Below are 19,694 nucleotides of genomic sequence, written 5' to 3'. Positions count from 1 at the left end.
TCTCAGTCTCACATTTCTTTTTCAAAAGAATATTCACCCTATTATTTTTTTGCATATTTATTTTATAAGCAATAATGTAACACAACTGCACTGATCCCCTAATAGTTGTACTGGGCGAGTGGCAGGGTTCACCCTGGACAGTTCACCAGTCCATCACAGGACCAACACATAGAGACAGACAACCATTCACACTCAAAGTCACACCTACAGTCAATTTAGAGTATCAATCAGCCTTGTCCCCATTTGCATGTCTTTGGACTGTGGGAGGAAGCTGGAGAACCAGAGAGAACCCACACAGGAACAGAGAGAACATGGAGACTCCACACAGAAAGATCCCGTGCTCGAGCCAAGGCTTCAAACCCAGAACCTTCTTGCTGTGCGGCGACAGTGCTGACCACTGCACCAGCGTGCCGCCAAACATAACATCATGCCAATAACAAATGAAATAGAACAGAGAAGAGGAGTCGTACTAATAAGGCCAAGATAAATGGAATGCTTTAGATACAGCGGTGGCAGAGGGAGGGGCTCAGCGGACAGAGGGAAGGCACCGTGTATCCTTATCTGGTGTGGGCTCCAATAGAAATAATTTACTTAACTACTGATGGCAGGAGCCCCCTTTTCTACTCTTAGCAAAAAAAAAAAAACAGTTAGGTTGGTCTTCTTAAGTAGTAGAGAAATGTCTCACAACATCGGATAAATTGCGAGTTTTAGCTGCTTAAAATCTTTGTTGATTATCTGTCACCTCCTACTATGTACTGTATAGGCAGAAGAGGATGATGGGTATGACCCCCAATGAGGCTGAACTGATTGATGTGGAGAACCACTATCCGACCGACCGTGTTCCGATGGAAATGAAAGAGAAGTCTGTAGCCGAGAACTTGCTGGACAAGATGTCTGAGACGCAGTGAGTATTAGCTTCAGTTTCCTCCGCTGACGATGAGCAGTAATAGGTTCCTTTTTTTTTTTTTCTTTTAAAAAGATGATGTAGACCCTGCCAGTGTGTATCTATGACAGCTTAGCAAACACTCATTTTTGGTGTGCAGGATACCTGAAATGGAATTTTGACTTTCACTTACAGAAAGTCAAAATTAATTTGTCGGGTGACTGGTGGCTGAAGTGCTCGCAAATGGATGCTGAATAGAGCTTTGAATATTGCAGAAAAATGTATCTATAATGTTTCTCAGTCGCTGGATGAGATAGATGGCACACTACAGCAACATGAGCCTGATTAATCGACAAATTGATCTTCTTCTAGTTTTTAGGTTTTTTTTTTAAGAGTATATAACAATAAAAATAATAAACCTTGATCCAGCTATGTCTTTCTCTGCCATAATTCACAAGAGCTGTTCCCTTAATGGAGAAGCAAAAACAACATGATCTCCTCAGCAGCTGCAGCCTCCTATCACACACAGCTGCCAACATGCCAAATTTGGTGTGCACATCCACAGACCCGTTCATCAGCTGCCACCACAAATGCAGTCGAATATAATCTGATCGTGTGCACCTCTACCGTTCTGTTCTATTCGTGTTTATATTGTCATTTAGTTCTTTAGTCAAGGGAATAGCCAAATATAAGAATTTGAAAAACTAGTGTGTTCCCTGCAAAGTCACCTAATGTTTCGGATATTGTTTAAAAACAAAAGAAACTGCCTCGCTCACTTTTTTTTTTTTTATTTTACTTTTTTATTTTTCAATTTGGTTCATCCATCCATCCATTCATCCAGTTTCTGTACCACTTATCCGTAAAGGGTCATGGGGGGGCTGGAGCCTATCCCAGCTGCCTTTGGGTGAGAGGCAAGGTTCTTCCTGGACAGGTCGCCAGTCAATCACAGGACCAACACATATAGACAGACAACCATTCACACTCACAGTTTAGATTATCAATCAGCCTAGTCTCCACTTGATGTCTTTGGACTGTGGGAGGAAGTCAGAGTACCCGGAGAGAACCCACGCAGGCACAGGGAGAACATGGAGACTCCACACAGAAAAGCTGCGGGGCTCGAACCCGGAACCTTCTTGCTGAGAAGTGACAGTGCTAACCATTGCACCACCGTGCCGCCCTCTTTTGGTTCAGTAAATTATTCTTTTTTTAAATTGCTGTATCAGATTTTTCAGACTTAACTGTGTTAAAAAATAAATGGACAAAACTGATCATATTAAAAGGGACAAATATGTAAGATGATTTACATTTATCAACAGTTTCCCCACATTACCCACTTTCTCTCACTACATGTGTGTCACATGGCAATGGTAAAACTTCTGATATGTTTGGCTGCTTGCATGCCATTCATAACATGCTCCATTGTAGTGTGTATAGAATACAGTGTAATTGATGACATGTTGAGCTAGAGGGAGCTGGACCTTGGCTAAGTGCATGAAAGCTAGTTAGTTTAGTAGTAGTTTTCATATTGCTCAGTTGCTACTTGTACATAGCACTGTTGTTTGTATCATACAGGTCAGACATGGAATCTCAATCTTTTTTTTCTATGTTTACATGCCAGTGTATATAAACACTTAAGACTCAACATTAATCACGTCACAATTCCTATCTTGTCAAGACAAGTAATGTTTCTTTCAAAAAAAATTGTGCACGCCTTTTAAACTGTAAAGTGAAGCTGGATCTAACAGATGATGCTTCTAGAGTTCCCAATAATACGTTCAGCAGTTCAAGTCAGTCCGTGTCAGATGACTTCAGTTCAGCAAGGAAGCAATCAGTCTGAATGTGTTCCTCAGAAACCAATTTGAAATCATGAAAACTGACTGATTTTGCATAAGCATTCTCGTGTCATCAGTTTGTTCAACACACCCTCAATAATTCTGTTTTGAGGATCATTGAATATACAATTACAATATTTTTATATATATATATATAGATATATATAGATATATATAGATATAGATAGATAGATAAACAGATGATATTGATAGGAATGTATATTGAGGTAAAATACCCTTCACACTGGATGATTTTAATTGTCAGAAAAGTTGGGGAGCTGGCTTTTTTTTATTCTCGTCTAAAGTTGGCACTGAACTTTGTGTAAATCAATTGTACAACCAATATTTGCTGTGCACATAATCAGACTATTGTAAAGCAGGGCAATCAAGTCCACCGGAGAGGGAACAATGATAGCTAGAGCAAGAAGGAAATGTCGAGGCAGAGAGGAAAAGATGGAGTCAGCAGTGCCACGTTGGCAGGAAGGCTCTCCTTTGGCACTTGGCCAGCTGGAGGGAGGGCTGGAGAAGGGGTTACACAGTGGAAGAGAAAAGAGGCCAGAGGGTTATCGATTTTTGATAACACCTGCACTGGACACAGTTAAAGAAAGAAAGCAAGAGGTCCAGGGGAAAATTAATCTATCCTTGACCCTGTGGCCAACTATGTGTTATTGTCTCCAAGAAGCTTGTCAGACGAAGAGGGAGAGGAGGCCAGGAAGAGGGCAGAAGACTGTCTACCTTCATCTTGTCAGGAGTGAGAAAAAGTGAACAACAGAAATGAACCAAGAGGGCAGCGTGCAAAAACAGCAGTGGCTGGGTACAAACCTGGTGCCAGTGAAGAAGACACTAGCGTATCGAAGACATAATAACTCAGCTCTCCACTCACTTTGTAACTAGCACACAGTTGCATCTCTGTCTCCAACACACAAACAACTCATTCAGTTTGACTCCATTCATCCCCTCTGACAATCATCTCTCTTTCTTCTCCCACACTCTTGCACCCGGTCACCCCCTCACCACCCCATCCTTACTCTGCCACAACACGGTGACTTCACCCCATCTATTCCTCATTGGTCTGTTCAGTGATGAGAGAAAGGCAACAAGATCATTTGATTGGATTATGCAGGGAAATCCTGGAAAAGCCCCTCCCACCCTTTATGTTCACAACAAAACATGAGTATCCAATTTCTTAGTCTTGCCTGCATGTTGCATCAGACAAAAACATGGTTAAATAGACATTTCCGCTGTGCTGGAGCATTCCTGACATCAGATTCTTCTTGCAGACCATTGGGGAAGACAGAAACTTGAGCAGTTAAAGTTGTAGGGATTTTCTTTTGCTGGTTTACAGTGAATGAGAATCTGGACTATTTCTCAGAGCATTTGGCTTGCAAGTTGAGTTTTCAATTACCATAGCAGGCAGAGGTGCAGCTTTTGATGCATCTCTCTTATTTTTAATTTTTTTTCCTTTTTTTTTTTTTTTTGAAAATATTAGAATATGTTCAATAGCTTCTGCTCTGAACACAATCATACAACAGACAGCTTTGAGTTGGATCAAGTAAAGCTTAGTCGCTTCAGATTCCACCGACCCAAAACACAAATAATAATCCATCGAGCAAGAGAAAGGAAAAATGCTACTTAAAAGAAAGAGGTGAGTTTGGTGCTGCCAAATGAGTCTGGGATCTTTCTGCTCTTCAGTAATCCTTTAAATCTTTCTCTTTTCATTCAGACCTACAATTGTCTCGGACGAAGAAAAATGGTGAGTTCATTCTCTTGGATGACAGTTCAACATATTTGCACAAGTGCTTTGCTTGAGTGGGTCTTTCTGAGTGTGGAGCTGATCTGATCTTTGCATGCTTTTCTAAGTCTGGGTGTGGCCAAGCCACACGATTTTGTGGTCTTGCTTAAGTGTACCGAATCCCGGTCAGAACCATCCATCTAATCAAACCTGCTTTGAGAAATATGTGCCATTTCTTAAAAAAGGTTCCTTCAGTTCGTAGATTATCTTGGAAAGTGCCTGAAAGTCTTTGTAAAATTCTCCGCTGGCTCTGCTGCACCGAAATGATTAAACCTCATCATGCACAAACATGGTGTTCTCTTGCTTTCTCCCAGTTCTGCTCCTTTGGAGTTGAAGTTATTTATGTTGCATTCACTGTCTTCAGAGAGCATGAAATTGTGATGATGTGAGACACTTGATATTTGCACGTCCTCAGAGGCTCCTCCCCTCTCCCTCTTTTTTAATCAACAGCTCATATTTCTTTTCCGCTCCTCCTGTGTCTTTTTCTCTCATCATTTTCTCTCCTCCCCACTTTTTCTGACTGCTACTCCTCCTCCAAACTTAATCAGACCTCCACCCCTCACCGTTTTCTCTTCTTTGCACCGTCCTTTTTTCATCTTGGCAATGTGTCACCTCAGAATATTCTGAGCCTTACTGTTAAATACTCAAAGAAGAGATTCTTGTGTTTGATAAAAAGAGATGCAGTTGTCCCCAAATGACACATTAATAAAGAGAAATAAAAATAACTATGATGTGAAATGCTAACTACATTGTCTAATATCTCTTGCAGCCAATCTATCTTTACAGCAGTGGCCTTCTACATGAAGCACCTTGGGGTTAAAACCAGGGCAGTAGACAGCAAGAAGTCAAGAGGAGGCTTCTTCAGGAGACAGCTGGTAAAGGTAAGCCTGACCCACATCCAAATTTTGATTTTTAAAAAAAAAAAAAAATTTATTTGCTTTAATTATTTTTCCCCTTCCTCTCTACATTATCTTCTCCTTCCCAGAATAAGAAGGATGAATCCACAAAGACCAAACCCAGGGGGGGCTTTCCTGGGATCCCAAGCTGGATTGCAGGCAACCGTATGTATCTACTTTTGTCTCTCAAACCATTGCCCTGTGTACATTTTTTGCGTGTAGTATAAAAAAAATTCCATAGTGATATTTCAAAGTAACAGTTCTATGTTCATATATGTCTTGATATGAGAATGTGTTGTCCTGCCCTTCTTTCCCATTGCAGCTGAGGTCAAACCTAAAATGGAAGCTGAAGGTACTAGTCACCCCCCTTCCCCACCCCACTTTATCTGTTGAATGGTCAGATCCCTACTAATCAACCCATAAGCATGTTTGCATGTCCCCAATCACACCGGGAACTGGGCGGGGCCTTGTGTTTAGAGTGAGTGTTTGATGGTTTAGTTGAACTGTGTAGTTTGTAATCATGACAAAACCTCACACTCTGGATGTTCCCTCGTACCAAACTAACCATCTCATTTCAAACAGAGGCCTTGATTGCACCACACATACTGTGTGTCTGTGTCACTGAATGAGGTGCTTGTGGGTCATTTTCCTCAATCTGCTTTGTCAGTGGTGTCAAACATCCTCATCTACCTGTTCCTCTCTTTAGTGGATAAGGAGAAAGTGAACCAGGAGCGTAAAGGTCCTGCTCCCAGCAGAGCCTCCGCAACCGAACCTTCAGCCCCTTCCCTCCCCAGTAGGAAGTCTGGTTCAGGTGGAGGTCCTGCCCCCCTGCCGGGGTTAGAAGTAACCGATGGTTCAGGGAACAACATCAGCATTACTAACAGCCCAGAATCTCTGCACAGTGACGGTAAGACTGGCTGTAAACAAGATAGTGTTGTTGTGTAGTCTGGGCTGGGCCCCTGGGGTAATTACAGGCCTTTTTCTTTGTATGGTTTAATGAAAAAAGTAAACAAAGAGGCAAGTTAGTCTGATTGCCCAGGCCTCAGTGACAATCACTTTGACTGTCAGACCACATAATTTATGCACATAGAAAAAAATACTGTTCACTTCTAAATCTGTTTATTGATAGCATAGTTTTTTTTTTAATTTTCCCATGTTTTCCTTAAATCTCTGGGAAAAAAAATTTAGCATGTTATTCATATTACTGCAAAAGATGGTCACAAATGTGTTCTCTCACCCCCTTTTCAAATGTTCTAGGTGTCTCAAGCAGTCGTTTAGAGCCTCCAACCTTATCAGACCGGGGTGAGGTGCCCCCTGTTGGACTTGGAGGTGGGCTGACTGCTGGGGAGACCCTCTCACCCAGTGATACTCCCACAGAGGAGAATCTGGAGAAAGACAGGTGAGAGGGGTGGAGGTGGTGAGATAAAAATGAGCATCTAGAGATGCATTCATGCAATTATAACAGTGACTCAATAGGAGAGTGTATGCAATGACAGGATTAGAGAGATCAAGATCATAATCAGATTAGAGCTAGATTGCATTGAAGGTGTTCAGTAAAGACTGTGAGCGAGCCAGGGGCGAGGAAGGGGGAAGTGAAACATGTCTGCAGTCCTCAGACTGAGGGAGCGTGGTAAACTCCCCCAGCTGTCTGTCCCTGCTGTGTGCCAGCTTTTGTTGTGCTTCCCGTTGCTCGCTAGCTAACAGAGTTTGGAGTCTTAAGAAGGACCGTCACCAGGTGAACTCGGACCCAGTCCTCCATTCTAGTCCTTGGTCTTCCTTCTCCTCCATTCCTTTTCTCCTCTGTCTTTTTATAACATGCTCACTTGTGCTCTCTTCTGTCCCAATTCTGTTCTTTTGTGTGTGTCCTGTTGTGCATCATCTCATGTTTGCAATAGAGCTTCCCTGCAAGTTTGTTGCCCATCGATGTAATTTGTTCACTTGAAACTGTTGCTTTTAGTGGATTTAGGTAAATATTTGACATCAGATGGGTTGGTATCCCCTAAGTAGGAAATTCCAGATAGAATGTGAAACTGTCAAGTTTTGAAATTGTGACATTTGTCTTTTTCAGTCAATGTAGCTAACCTTCAAATTGTTTTGTCACAGTATATACCAAAACAAGCAATACATGTTATCTCATATTGGATTTATCTTTGCTGCTCACCCAGTGTGCTTGTCAAGGTGTCTGCATCAATTGTAGCCAGGGTCTGTCCTTCGTCCTGCTTGTCTTCATTTTGTGCGTGGTTACATGTTGTGCCAGGGGCTTTGGCAATATACTTGGCATGCCACTCCGACAAAACAGTTGTCCAGCACATTTAGTTGGAGTATGCTGTATGTTATGGTTGTTATTTTAGCTGTCGGGTTTTGTCACAGCGGCTGTGTAATGATATGATATCCCGTGTTTTTACAGACGCAAGACAAGGTGGGTGTCAGCGCCTTGACAGTCATGGACATGCTTCAGGCTACACAACACAAACATTCACACGACTCACATGCTTTCATGACTCATCGTAGGCTCCAATACAGTAACACAAACATACTCCATGGTTAAGTATTAAATACTTGCTTTTGAACGGAAATTGGAATTAACCTGATTGTTGAGTCCAGTTGGAATGTGTTAGTGGATGTTTTTGCACGTTGTGTGGAATAGGAGAACTGTTATGACCATTATAGTTGACAAATCGAAAGCATTTTGGACATGGATTGCATTTTATATACAAGCCATTGGCTCCCAATAGCTCAGAGCTAATATAAAACATGGAACATACTCCATATGTTCCATTGTTTAACCAATATGCATGTCTTAACTCATGCATATTCTCACTCATTTTCTCTTTCTTCATCTTTTGTCAATGTTGTGATTTTTCCATTTCAAACTTCTCCCTTCATTCAAATCCTCTACTTCTGGATCCTAACTTACCCGTCCTCCATACATTCATAAATCAATGAATATCCCTCCACGCTGACTACGTATGGCTTTGATGCCTTCTCTACCACTCCTCTTACTTTCAACACTGGGATTTATGTCTTTCCCTAACTTTCTCCATCACTGCCCTGCTTCTTATTTCCTCCCTGTGGCCTCTTTTCTACCTTGCATGTGTTCCCTCCTTCTTCCATCCTCCTCTCTCTTCCCATATCTTGTCTCATCCCACCCCCCACCCTTTCTGTCCCACCTTTCCTCCCCACAGTAGGAAAGTGACACGTAGTGAGAGCGCTCGCGTGGATCGGCACTCCTCACGTCGCCGTGGCTCTTCTCGGGCCAAACAGTCTCGTTCCCGTAGTGATGTGGACCTCCAGCCGCCTTCAACCATGACACCAATACCTGCTCTGTCCAACACCCAGCACCTCCATCCGTAAGATGGGCAGAACCCCACTTAACCCTCTCTCTGGCAAGAGAGGAGCACAGCAGGGACAGAGAGGCTGCCAAGACTGACATACAACTCATGACATATAACAATGATAATAATCATGATAAAAAAGTGCAGTAGTTCTACAATAAGTTATAACCTATATTTGTAAGCTCATATCATAATTAGATGTGCATGACAATTTCCTGAGGCATGCAAAGATTTGATAGAGTGCATGTTAGTGGGAATTTAATAAAGAGCAGTGACAAGAATTGTAGATAAGGGGAGAGCACGAATCAGTTGTCTACTATGAGTGCAATGAATCAGTCTGTCTGACAGGTCGACTGATTCTCTTTTAAATCTCTCTATGTTGTTGACCTGTGTTTTTCAGGCCAGAAACTAAGTAACAGTCAAACATTTAAACTCTTAAGGGAGTTTGATCAGTACTGACCATTGAGGCCAGTCCTTTATTGTGTGTGTGTGTGTGTGTGTGCGCGTGTGTGTGTGCGTGCGCGCTTGTGAAGGGGACATCTCAAATCTGTATAGGATCCTCAATAAGGCAACAGAGGTCCTATTCAAAGATTTTATGACATTTAATTGTGTCACCAAGAAACAAGAAACATTGTGTACACTCAGAAAATATCCTCAGAGTGGCAGATAATGCAAAGCAGCTTTATGTAAATAAAGGTGGTAGAACAACCGGGGTAGAGGGTGAGAGACATAAGATTTCAATGATATGAACTGAAAGTGAATCATTTGATGGTGACAAGGTTCACATTTTGATCTCAGTGTTGCTTTTGGTGATGCTTTTTGTGTTTTAGTAAATGTTGTTTTGATTGCCTAAAGTTTACTTTCATACTCTAAATTCATGTTTGTCTTGATCTGCAAGCATTTGTGACTGTAAAAGAGATTCGACATATCTGGATATTGGTAGCATATGTTGTGCATCGTAGCTGTTTGTTGTTGATAAAAAGACCTCTCACTCGCACCTCAAAGTATAACATCACCTGATAGCTGCCTGGTTCATACTTAAATCCCATGTTGTTTGTCCTCAGCTTTGAAGGACCAGTTTTAACTCCAGAGGGGCCTGGCTCCTCCCCCACCAGTCCGTCCCCACAGCTGGAGGAGATGGAGCCACGCCTCCTTGAGTTTGAGCAGGACCCGCCCAACTGGAGGGATCTGGCTTCCCGTGAAGCTCTGGCCAGCCTTAGCAAGAAGGAGACGAAGAGACAGGAGGTCATCAACGGTAGGAAACAGAGCAACCAGATCTCAGCTAGTGGTTGAAGTGTTTGATTCAACATGATATTTTATATCAGCATTTGCTACCTCTTTCCTCTCAGAGCTGTATGCTACTGAGCATGCCCATGTGAGGATGCTGAGTGTCCTTCAGATGGTTTTCTCCAAGCCTTTAGAGAGAGAGGAGCTCCTGACCTCCACAGAGTTGGATACCATCTTCCCCAGCCTGGACGAGATCATTGAAATGCACTGTGAGTGCCCAGAAAAGTGTGAAGCTTCTTGTTGTGGATGTGTGAAATGTTTTGTTTAAGTTGGCAATGAAGAAACCTAAAATTGGGAACACAAATAAATATGATATTAAATCAGATCAGATCAGATTGTTATGGGAAACAGACGCTTGTCCTTGTCAGTGCATTTGAGTGCTGGGTTGTTTGATTTGTAGTTTCATTTGATAATGCAAGTGAAAACACTGTTATTATTAGAGGGATAGAAAAGGGAAAAAATGCTTACATAATTTTAAAAGTAAACTGTTTTTGTCTAGATCACTTCTATGAAAACCTGAAGAAACTGCGTTTGGAAGACAATTTTATAGTCAAATCCATCAGCACCACAGTCCTCAGCAGAGTGAGTGATCAGAATCTCTTCATCCTCTCCTGTTACTCATTTCTGGCCATTGCTTTTTGAAGACTTCAACTGATAATGTTCTGTTAAAATAAATTGGCATTATTTTTTTCCAAAATCTTGTAGTAGAACAAATACCAAAACCAATTGCTCTGTGAAAGTAAGCACTTTAACAGCCACACTGTTGCATTGGTTCTTGATTTTCATACTGACAGACTTTTCCAGCTCTTTTCCCACCCCCATGACACTTTAAGTCCTCTCATTCTCTACTACTGCCAAGCTCAACAAGCTAACTCTGATTGGTGTGTGTTCCAGTTTGGTGGCACAGAAGGAGAATGGTTCCAGAAACTGACAGCTCGATTCTGCAGTCGTCAGTCATGGGCCCTGGACCAGATCAAGAGCAAACAGAAAAAAGAGCCACGCTTCAACTCCTTCATACTGGTGTGAAACATGCACAATACTTACATACTAAAGACACATATTAAGTCATTGATATTCATTGTCATGCAAGAAAAGAATTCCCACTGACATTCTGACCAGTGTGTGTATGTGTGTTTTCATCTCAGGAGGCAGAGAGTAAGCCCCAGTGCCGCAGGCTGCAGCTCAAGGACATCATTCCCATAGAGATGCAGAGACTGACCAAATACCCGCTGCTGCTGGAGAAAATTGCCAAAAGCACAGGTAGGTGTCCGTGTGTCTATGTGTGGAATATGAAGGAAAAATTACTCTGTAAATATGTATACATTTATCTTCATGACCTAATCATTAAGATGCAAGGATTGGTGTGAGGTACCCATTTTGCCACAACATGTGGAAAGTCTTAGGGAGTGGGAAAGATGGAAAAGATCATCTGTTATTAGCTATTGACTACTGTTGATGCAGATGATGGTCGATTTGTAAAACTAAATGAGATATTTTGAGGTCATAATCCAAATTATTTATATATGCATGTTTTGACTGTATGTGCTGAATACACTTTGGAACACAAAAACATTGGAAATATTTGAATAACACACCAGAGTACAAAACCATTTGAGGGCTCGATTTTTGTCAGGACCCAAATCTTTTGCACACTTGATTTATGGCTTTCGTTTAGGCTCTGCTGTAAAAACTATATATTTTTTTCATATTTTCTGGCTCACCACAGAGGACCCAACAGAGAAGGAGAGGATCCAGCAAAGCGCAGAGTGCTGCAGAAAGATCCTCAACCATGTCAACGAGGAGGTCAAGGAGATGGAGAACTTCTTGGTGAGGAATACGGAACCCATTAGTCAACATGCTGTTATGTAGTGATTGAGTGACAATTGGAGTCAAGTAAATTCCCTTTTCGACCTCTGAGGGTCTCTTTGTAGACTTTTTCTTTTCCAGAGCTTTGCTGCCTGTCCTCTGTCTGACCCTCTAATATCCCTGTCTCTCTCTCTCTCTCTCCAGATTCTGAAGGAATACCAGCGTAAATTGGACACGTCAGGACTCAAGCCCAGTAATGAGCTTTATACTGAATATAAGGTACAACAAAATGTGTTTGTAGACTGGTATTGGTCCTTGATGTCCTGGGGTTTGATTATTAATGGCCAGTCTCTTGTCTTCATCAGAACATTGACCTGACTCAGAAGAAGATGCTGTATGAAGGCCCTCTGACTTGGAAAGTCACCAAGGAGAAGGCTATTGGTAAACACAAGAGACTACATGGGAACAGATGCTTGCATTTTCAATTCACATCTCAAAAACTACCTATCCAAGACTGAAGTGTTAATTGTTGCCACCATTAACATATATTAGATAATGTGAATTTACTATTGAATGAGATTTCATAAAACATAATTACTCATAGATGAAACAATAATTTCTAGAAATTAATTTTATTTCAGTCGCCTGAACTTTACTGTATTGTACTTTCAGTACTGAAAAATGTTACGGCACTTCCTCACAATGGAAGTTTATGGATAAACCAAAGAAAATACGTTAATGTTACATGTATAATGTCATTAAATGTGTTTTAATGTCTTGCGTTACTTTTACTCATGTATTTATATTTTGAAATGAATTTGACCCACTGTTTTTCTTATTTTCTATAACAATAAAACCAATTTTGGTCTGCCTTGTCCCTCAGAGGTGCAGTGTGTGCTGCTTGGCGACCTGCTCGTGCTCCTGCAGAAACAGGATGACAAGATGGTCCTCAAATGCCAGAGCAAGAGTAACATTGCCGTCCAGGAGGGCAAGCAAATGCTGAGCCCCATTATCAAGCTGGACTCAGTTTTCCTTCGAGAGGTGGCCACAGGTTGGTTGGTTATTAAGAGATGGGTAACTCCCTTTGTCAGATCTGTATCTCTAAACCCTCTAATTCCTGTTTCTCTCCTCTGTCAGATCGAAAGGCCTTCTATGTGATATTTACCTGGGACAGCGGTGCTCAGATCTATGAACTGGTGGCTCAGTCTGTCGGCGAGAGGAAATTGTGAGTGCGTGAGGGAAAGATAAGACTGATCATCTCATTTCAGAGGGTAAACCTCCGGATGATATTAATCCTGATCTGCGTATGCTCTGTAGCTGGAGCGATGTGATAAAGTCAGCAGTGGATGATCTCAAGAAGAGCGGAGCACCAATGAGGTTGACGCTTCCTCCTGGAAGTGGCGGGGCACCGTTCAGTCCATCAGCGTAAGTGTCACTGTGTGTGTTTGTGCATTCAAGCAGCAAGATATATTCATCAATAACAAAAATTCAAACCGTCTCAAAATACCATTTTCTCTCTGTCAGCCCTTTGAGCCCGACAGAGAACGGAGGATTGAAAAGCGGCAGCGGTGAGGCCATACTCATATGTCTGCTAAATAGTTAATTAAGTACATATTTGTCATTGTTTCTGAGCACTTAAATCAAAGTTAAGCCTTGTGTCTGTCTCCAGATCGAGATAAGGACAGCTTGACAGATGAGAAGTCTTCAGACCCAAGGTCCTCGCTGTGCGATTTCCTGTCAGATAAAGGCTTTGACTTGATAGGCTACTCCAACAGTGAGCCGGAGAGGCTTGCTAATAATGCTTTGGATGAAGGTGAGTAGGGGTCTTCCTTGTGCTGCTGCAGGTGGAATTGTCTATTGTCTGTCTTATTGAATCCATTGAATCTGTCTCCTCTGTTAGTCATGTCACTAAAAAGGCTGTTAGTCGGGAGCATCAGCCTATCAGAAGACTCACAGCCTGATGAAGAAAATGGTGCTGAGCAATCAGACAAGCCCAGTCAAGAGATGGATAGCTGTCAATCAACAGGTGGGAATAATATGATATTGAGAAAAAAATGTCAGAGGTGGAGTGATAACCCAAGTATTCTTCATAAAGCTTTTCTTAAGACTAATCCAAAGTGTGAAAACAACAATGTGTCATTTAGTCAGGGTAAAGAGTGTGATAAATCTTTTGTTGAGGCTGCTGGGAGTAGAGTGATGCTCACTACTGTTGCCTGCCTACTTATAGCTGGCTTAGAGATATCTTCAGGTCATCTCAGTCCGTTTGAAAGCTTCCTGAGCAAAAAGCTTTATTGGAACTCACCCCTAAAATGCCAAACTAAACCATCGGTCCATTACACAATCAAGCCATGCAGTTGTAGCAATCACTTTGCCATCTTTTAATCATTCCAAATGAAGAGACCTGCCGTTTTATCAGTGAATGGACGGTAAACGTCAACAATATTTGTAGGTTTACCAGTGTCATACGTTATCTACTGACACTGAAAATAAAACTGACTAATCTGCTCTGCCTTTCCATCCTCAGAGGAAAGTCACACGCCAGACAGAGGAGCAGAGGAAGACAAAGAAGTTGGTGGGATGAAGGCAGAGGAGGAGAGCATCAGTGCACCACTGGTCTTGACCAATGAGAGAATGGGGGAGGTTTGCAGGAGGCTTCGCAGTCTGGAGGAACAACTGAAGAGACTACAGGTGAGGTGGTCTGAGAAAGATTGATGAGCCATAAACACAAAAGAGCAAGGGTTTCAAATGGAAAATTGAAAAGATTTCGTGTAAATGTACAATAAGCGAAATGCGTAGAGAATAAATGTCTTTTCTTAGTGTGCTAGCAGATGAATGGGTGGTAGAGTGATGAACGGAGGGTGTATAATTTAGAGGAAAACGGCATGGAGCAGTCATGATGACCAGATACAGATTAAAGACTTTAAAAGAAAAGAGCTAACTGGATAGAGACACAGATGCAGAGTTCACTGAAGATAAGTAAGATAAGCAAGGAGCAGGCTGGTGGACTTTGGACAACTCAAATGGCATGAAAGAGAAACTAGAGAATAGAGAACCATTTAACCACTGCTGTTATTACTTGGCTGAAAATTGCCTCGTGAAATTGGACATCTCTGAAAATGGCTATTATGTCCAGCTCTCGCAATGGGATGTGTCAGAGAGGCAGCGAGGGAGACAAAGAGGATGTTAGGAGGAGGAGGTTGAATTGTGTGAGAGTTTGTCCTGTGCTGTTAAGGTGGTATTGATTTCTTTGTGTTGCAGATTGTTGAGGATGAGCACCACCGGCTGCAGGAGGCCCTCTCCAAGTTCTCCCTGGAGCACGGCAACTTCCAGTGAGACACCATCACACCACCGGCTGGCCACTAGGTGAGACAACAGCATTAGGCTGCTTTCACACCAATTCAGGCGCTGTGGCGGATGTGCAGTGATGTGGGTGGGTCACTACCTGGCCTGTTAATGTGATCTATGATGGGAGCTGTAACCCTCCTTATCCAGAAGGTGGCGGTGAATCACACTGACGAGCACTTAAGCAAAGCACCTTTAAACGACAGGAGGAAGCAGAACCCCTCCCTCCGTCAGCGATTGCCATGTCAATTTACATTTTTGAAGTTGTTCAAGAGAGAGTTTTACTGCTCAGACCAGCAGTCTGTTTTCCATGTTTCTAAAGAAATGGCAGGATGCTAAAATGCTGACGCTGGTGTCTTCTGGTCTGATCTCTGACATGCTTGGCCACCACAGTGTGACATCAGGTTGCTGCTCTCCTTTTCTGGGATAAGCAGCTATGCCACTGCTGCAACTCCAATCCCTGCAGCTAAAATGCACAGTCCATGCCGTTGAATTGCAGCGCCTGATTTGAGCAAACATCGACAGAAGGTTTCGCACCAAGACACAGGAAAATGTTCATCTGATTAAGTGTTATCCTTCCAAATCCAGATTAAACATTTAGTTTGTGAAATGAAGGGGTTATTAGGTGCTTATGTATCTTCATCCACATATTGATGCAGTGAATATATTTAAAGTCTTGTTTAGTCTTCTTGATTACTAAAGTGCCCATGTGTTTGTAGGAGAAAACTTTAAATTAACTGAGAAATATTCTAAATGCAGATGAAATTATGATTAATTCTATTTTTTTTTCTTTTTCCAATTCTGAGCAGTGTCTGTAACCCTCCTGCTGCCCAGAAATGTCCTTAATGAGACGGGGCAGTATGAATGAAGCCTGAGAGGAAAAGCCTGGGGAAATAAGGCTCAAAGTCACTCTCTGCTGCTCCTAGAGAAGTTTAATTGCTATTGGCTCATGATAGAAGTAGCAGTCAACTTGGAAAGGATATTAGCATTTACCTGTTTTCTCATCTGGGTTGTATCTGCTGGAAAAGAATCAGCAGACACTGTTTAGGGAGTGAATTAGGAAGATGAAGGGAGGGGCGCAAACTTTCTCATGAGTTGTACATTTGAATTTTCTTGTCTTTTTCTCTGTTTAGATTTTTACTGGTGCTGGTTTGGAGTGCAAGAGTGAATTTCCAGGAAATTCCTTCTGAACTTATGCCTGGACCCTTGCTGCATTACATGTCACAGCTTTTTGCAGCTGAGCTGGAGGGAAGACTTCGTGGACAGTGCAGTGGTTCAGTGATGGAACTTGGGATGTGTGTGTGTATGTGAGTCTAGTTGCCTGGATGCTTGTTAGAGAGGTATACGAAGAAGAAGAAGAAGAAAAAAAAAACCTACTTAAGAGTAGGATCTTGTTTCTGCAGAGAGGTGCCAAAAAAAAAAAAGCAATATTTTGCTGAGAGATGCTGCCTAACAAAATATACTGCTTGTAATCTGCTGTAACACACATATGCACACCAGAAACATGCACGCTGGGGGAAAAAATTACCAATGTTGCCAATAGCAGGCGTAAAGTAAAGAAGACATTATGTGTGCCTACCATATTAGCTACACCAAATGCCTTAGGAAGCCAGTGTAGCTATGGAAGCTAAATACTACTGCTGAAATACTGTATAGTATTGTTTCTAGTCTATGCCAAAGATCAAAACCAGTTGAATCTACTGTTTTTGCAAAATGTATTACCTTCACTCACTATCCAGTATAGGTCTTATTACAGAAAAGATGCATGGAATTAAGTGTGTGTGTATGTGTGTTACGAGGTTTTTAATTAAGTTTGTTTGTTTAGAGGGTTGTTACTGTAATTAGGTCACATGGAAACATTTATAAATAGTGGCACTATAGCTAATCAAGCTGTTGATAATGGAAACTTGTTTGTATTTACTGCTTTTATTTATTCTTCTGAGTCCTGTTAGGTCAGTGAGTTACTTCCTGTGAGAAACTTACAGCGCTGGGCCACAACGACGTCAACACATTAGGGAGCGAGCGAGAGAGAGAGAGAGACAGACATAAGAAGGCAAAAGTAGAATGTGTAATCGTGATCATCGAGATGGTGAGTGAAGTAGAATGATGAAAGAGCAGGTAGGAAGATAAGAGGTTGTTTTCCTTAATGAAGTGAGCTTGAAAAGTTAAGATTAGGACATGGGCTCACACACAAAATAATAGTCACACACAGATGCGCACACGCCTACAAACACAGGGCCCGGTGCTACGTATACAGGCGCGCTCACAGTTCCTGCTAGCATTGCAATTCCGTAGCCTCTGCTAGTCACTAATCTGAGTTCAAAGCTCTTGATCCAAAAATTTAAACATGGTGACAAATTGTACTAAATGACAATAATGTACATTATTAGTAAAGACCTTCTTCTTCCCGGGTAGCAGTATTTGTATCAACATTAAGCTCTGTCTTTGTATGTTATTCAGCAGTTGATTGTAATTATATTTATGAGACAACTTCTTAGTAGTGGCAAAAATGTGGCAGGGCGCACGGGACCAAAGATTGCACCGTTAGATCCTCATTCGAGCTGTCCATTTTCTTGATGACACACCTCATCCATACCGAGGATGCTGATGCCGCCTGAAGTCAGCTGTTTGCCCTTCTCTCTAAACTCAATGTGATTCTCTGATGAATGTAAAAACGCATATGAAGAAAGTCATGCTTCCTCTAACCTTATGACCAATAAAACAAACAGACTCTGTGAGATACATATATATGTGTGTGTGTGTGTGTGTGTGTGTGTGTGTGTGTGTGTGTGTGTGTGTGTGTGTGTGTGTGTGTCTCACAGAGTCTGTTTGTTTTATTGGTATATATTATTTATATATGAATAAATTCATTCCTCAGAGGAAAGGAGTGGTTTCATCTGAAAAAATGAATGAAAGAGGTCATCTTTAGAATCTGTTTGGGTTGTAAGTAGAAACTGCCAGAGAAAAAAAAGCACTGATAATTCCTCTGCCACAAAGTTGAGCCAATGGGACCCGGTTCAGAGGTTCAGATGTAGAACAAAGCAACAAGATGATGAAGCTTGATAAGGATGCTCAAGGAACATTGACGGTTTGGAGGAAAGAAAGCTGCAGCCTCATTCAGACGCCTCTCTTATCTGTACTGTAATCATGATCATTTCCTCACATACATTGTAAACATTCTTGCCGCAACAACAAAAGGCCCTTTGGACTTTACTGAACCTCAGTATGAAATCATGTAAATTATGGTGCCATTAGTCACTTGAGAGTCACAAGTTGTTAAATTTATATAAGTTGGTGTTCCAACATGACTGCCCTCTGTCCCTGTAGCTTCCTCTTGTATATAGACGTTAGCTTCAATATGAGAAGTATGAAATAGTTAGCCCTCTGTGTTAAGCTTCCTGGTTACATACACTCTTCAAACACCCTCATCTCTTGTAATAGCATGATCATCTCTTCTACCACACAGCTTTACCTTACGATGTTTATTTCTTGATTAATGGGCTGAGTGAGTTCTGTTACCTTTTTTTTTTTTTCTTCTCATTGTTTTTCCAAGAATCTTTTGTAATTATGTACTATGCATTAGACCGTAACAGCGAGCGAGGAAGTCTGTAACGACGCATGAACGACTTCTAACAATTAGGCAAATGTAGCTATGACACTTTTTTCTTTTTCTTTTTTTTTTTTTAAGGACGTTGTGCACGTTAAAAAGTGCTCTCTGTACTGTGGCTTCCTAACTTAGCAATGTATATAAAGAGATCATCTCAACCAGGGATTTCTAGTTGTTAAAGTGCAGTGGTCAGCAGGTGAAACCCAGTTAACACCAGAGTGATACCCTCACTCTTCACTGGCTCAACGACTGCTACAGACAGCGCTCGCTCGCTCTCTCAACTTGATGCTTTGTCCTCATGTATTCCTCATACAAATGTATTTATAGATTGGTGCCTTGCTCTGACGATCACGTTGTTTTTCTTCATAAAGGGCTCTTGGGTCTAACAAACGATCACTTTTTTGCTGGGCAGTCTTTCCTGCAGGATCATGACCTCATAGTGAGAGACAATGACCAAATGGGTTGTAGGAATTAAGACATTATTGACAGATCCTGTTCTGCTGTTGTTGTTTTTGTTTGTTTTGTTTCATCTTCATCACAGAAATAGTTTTTGAGCCCTTCACCCACTTTTCCAGCCAGTTTCCTGTAATCAAAACTACACTGCTAATGTCAAACAAGCATCTGCCATCTTGTCTTTCTATAAACGAAGAATATGCAAGAAATATACTGTGTATTTGGGTTTTGATTTTATTGTATAAGAGGCTCTTGAATGATCTATCTACATATATATATATATATATATATATATGTATATGTATATATATATACATATACATGTATATATACTTAAGGAAAAATGTGGTACGTTGTTTTTTAATTCTTCCTTTTTTTAAATAAATTGGGGAAATAAATACCTGTTTTGTCATTTTATATTTTGAACTACTTTTTTTTTTTAAACTTATGTGGTAAAGCTT

The 19,694-nt window shown here is 41.4% G+C and overlaps 1 protein-coding gene across 9 annotated transcripts in view; it reads left to right on the top strand.

Moving 5' to 3' along the window:
- Window positions 1-19,650, top strand: part of arhgef1 (Rho guanine nucleotide exchange factor (GEF) 1) — a 37,153-nt gene extending 17,503 nt beyond the window's left edge. For 5 of the 9 annotated variants that reach the window (XM_086218105.1, XM_086218101.1, XM_086218106.1 and 2 more), the window contains 26 exons: window positions 764-904; window positions 4,439-4,468; window positions 5,277-5,388; window positions 5,493-5,568; window positions 5,726-5,755; window positions 6,110-6,310; window positions 6,661-6,802; window positions 7,811-7,822; window positions 8,589-8,753; window positions 9,803-9,993; window positions 10,088-10,234; window positions 10,525-10,607; window positions 10,920-11,045; window positions 11,171-11,285; window positions 11,752-11,852; window positions 12,036-12,110; window positions 12,197-12,272; window positions 12,715-12,882; window positions 12,969-13,056; window positions 13,149-13,256; window positions 13,356-13,399; window positions 13,501-13,644; window positions 13,732-13,857; window positions 14,356-14,519; window positions 15,090-15,194; window positions 16,307-19,650. In XM_086218105.1, coding sequence (XP_086074231.1) covers window positions 764-904; window positions 4,439-4,468; window positions 5,277-5,388; window positions 5,493-5,568; window positions 5,726-5,755; window positions 6,110-6,310; window positions 6,661-6,802; window positions 7,811-7,822; window positions 8,589-8,753; window positions 9,803-9,993; window positions 10,088-10,234; window positions 10,525-10,607; window positions 10,920-11,045; window positions 11,171-11,285; window positions 11,752-11,852; window positions 12,036-12,110; window positions 12,197-12,272; window positions 12,715-12,882; window positions 12,969-13,056; window positions 13,149-13,256; window positions 13,356-13,399; window positions 13,501-13,644; window positions 13,732-13,857; window positions 14,356-14,519; window positions 15,090-15,164 — 2,740 coding nt within the window. In that variant the 3' untranslated portion in view covers window positions 15,165-15,194; window positions 16,307-19,650. Of the gene's footprint in view, window positions 1-763; window positions 905-3,090; window positions 4,361-4,438; window positions 4,469-5,276; window positions 5,389-5,492; window positions 5,569-5,725; window positions 5,756-6,109; window positions 6,311-6,660; window positions 6,803-7,810; window positions 7,823-8,588; window positions 8,754-9,802; window positions 9,994-10,087; window positions 10,235-10,524; window positions 10,608-10,919; window positions 11,046-11,170; window positions 11,286-11,751; window positions 11,853-12,035; window positions 12,111-12,196; window positions 12,273-12,714; window positions 12,883-12,968; window positions 13,057-13,148; window positions 13,257-13,355; window positions 13,400-13,500; window positions 13,645-13,731; window positions 13,858-14,355; window positions 14,520-15,089; window positions 15,195-16,306 lie in introns of those variants that run through there. The other 4 variants (XM_086218109.1, XM_086218104.1, XM_086218103.1 and 1 more) reach the window with 4 other exon arrangements.
- Window positions 19,651-19,694: the final 44 nt, after the last annotated feature.

The sequence above is a fragment of the Aulostomus chinensis genome, chromosome 11 (assembly GCF_037954235.1).
Source record: "Aulostomus chinensis isolate RoL2024-O1b breed Wild chromosome 11, RoL_Achi_v1.0, whole genome shotgun sequence".
NCBI lineage: Eukaryota > Metazoa > Chordata > Actinopteri > Syngnathiformes > Aulostomidae > Aulostomus > Aulostomus chinensis.
The sequence above is the reverse complement of the archived record's forward strand: the minus strand, read 5'-3'. Positions and strand labels throughout refer to the sequence as shown.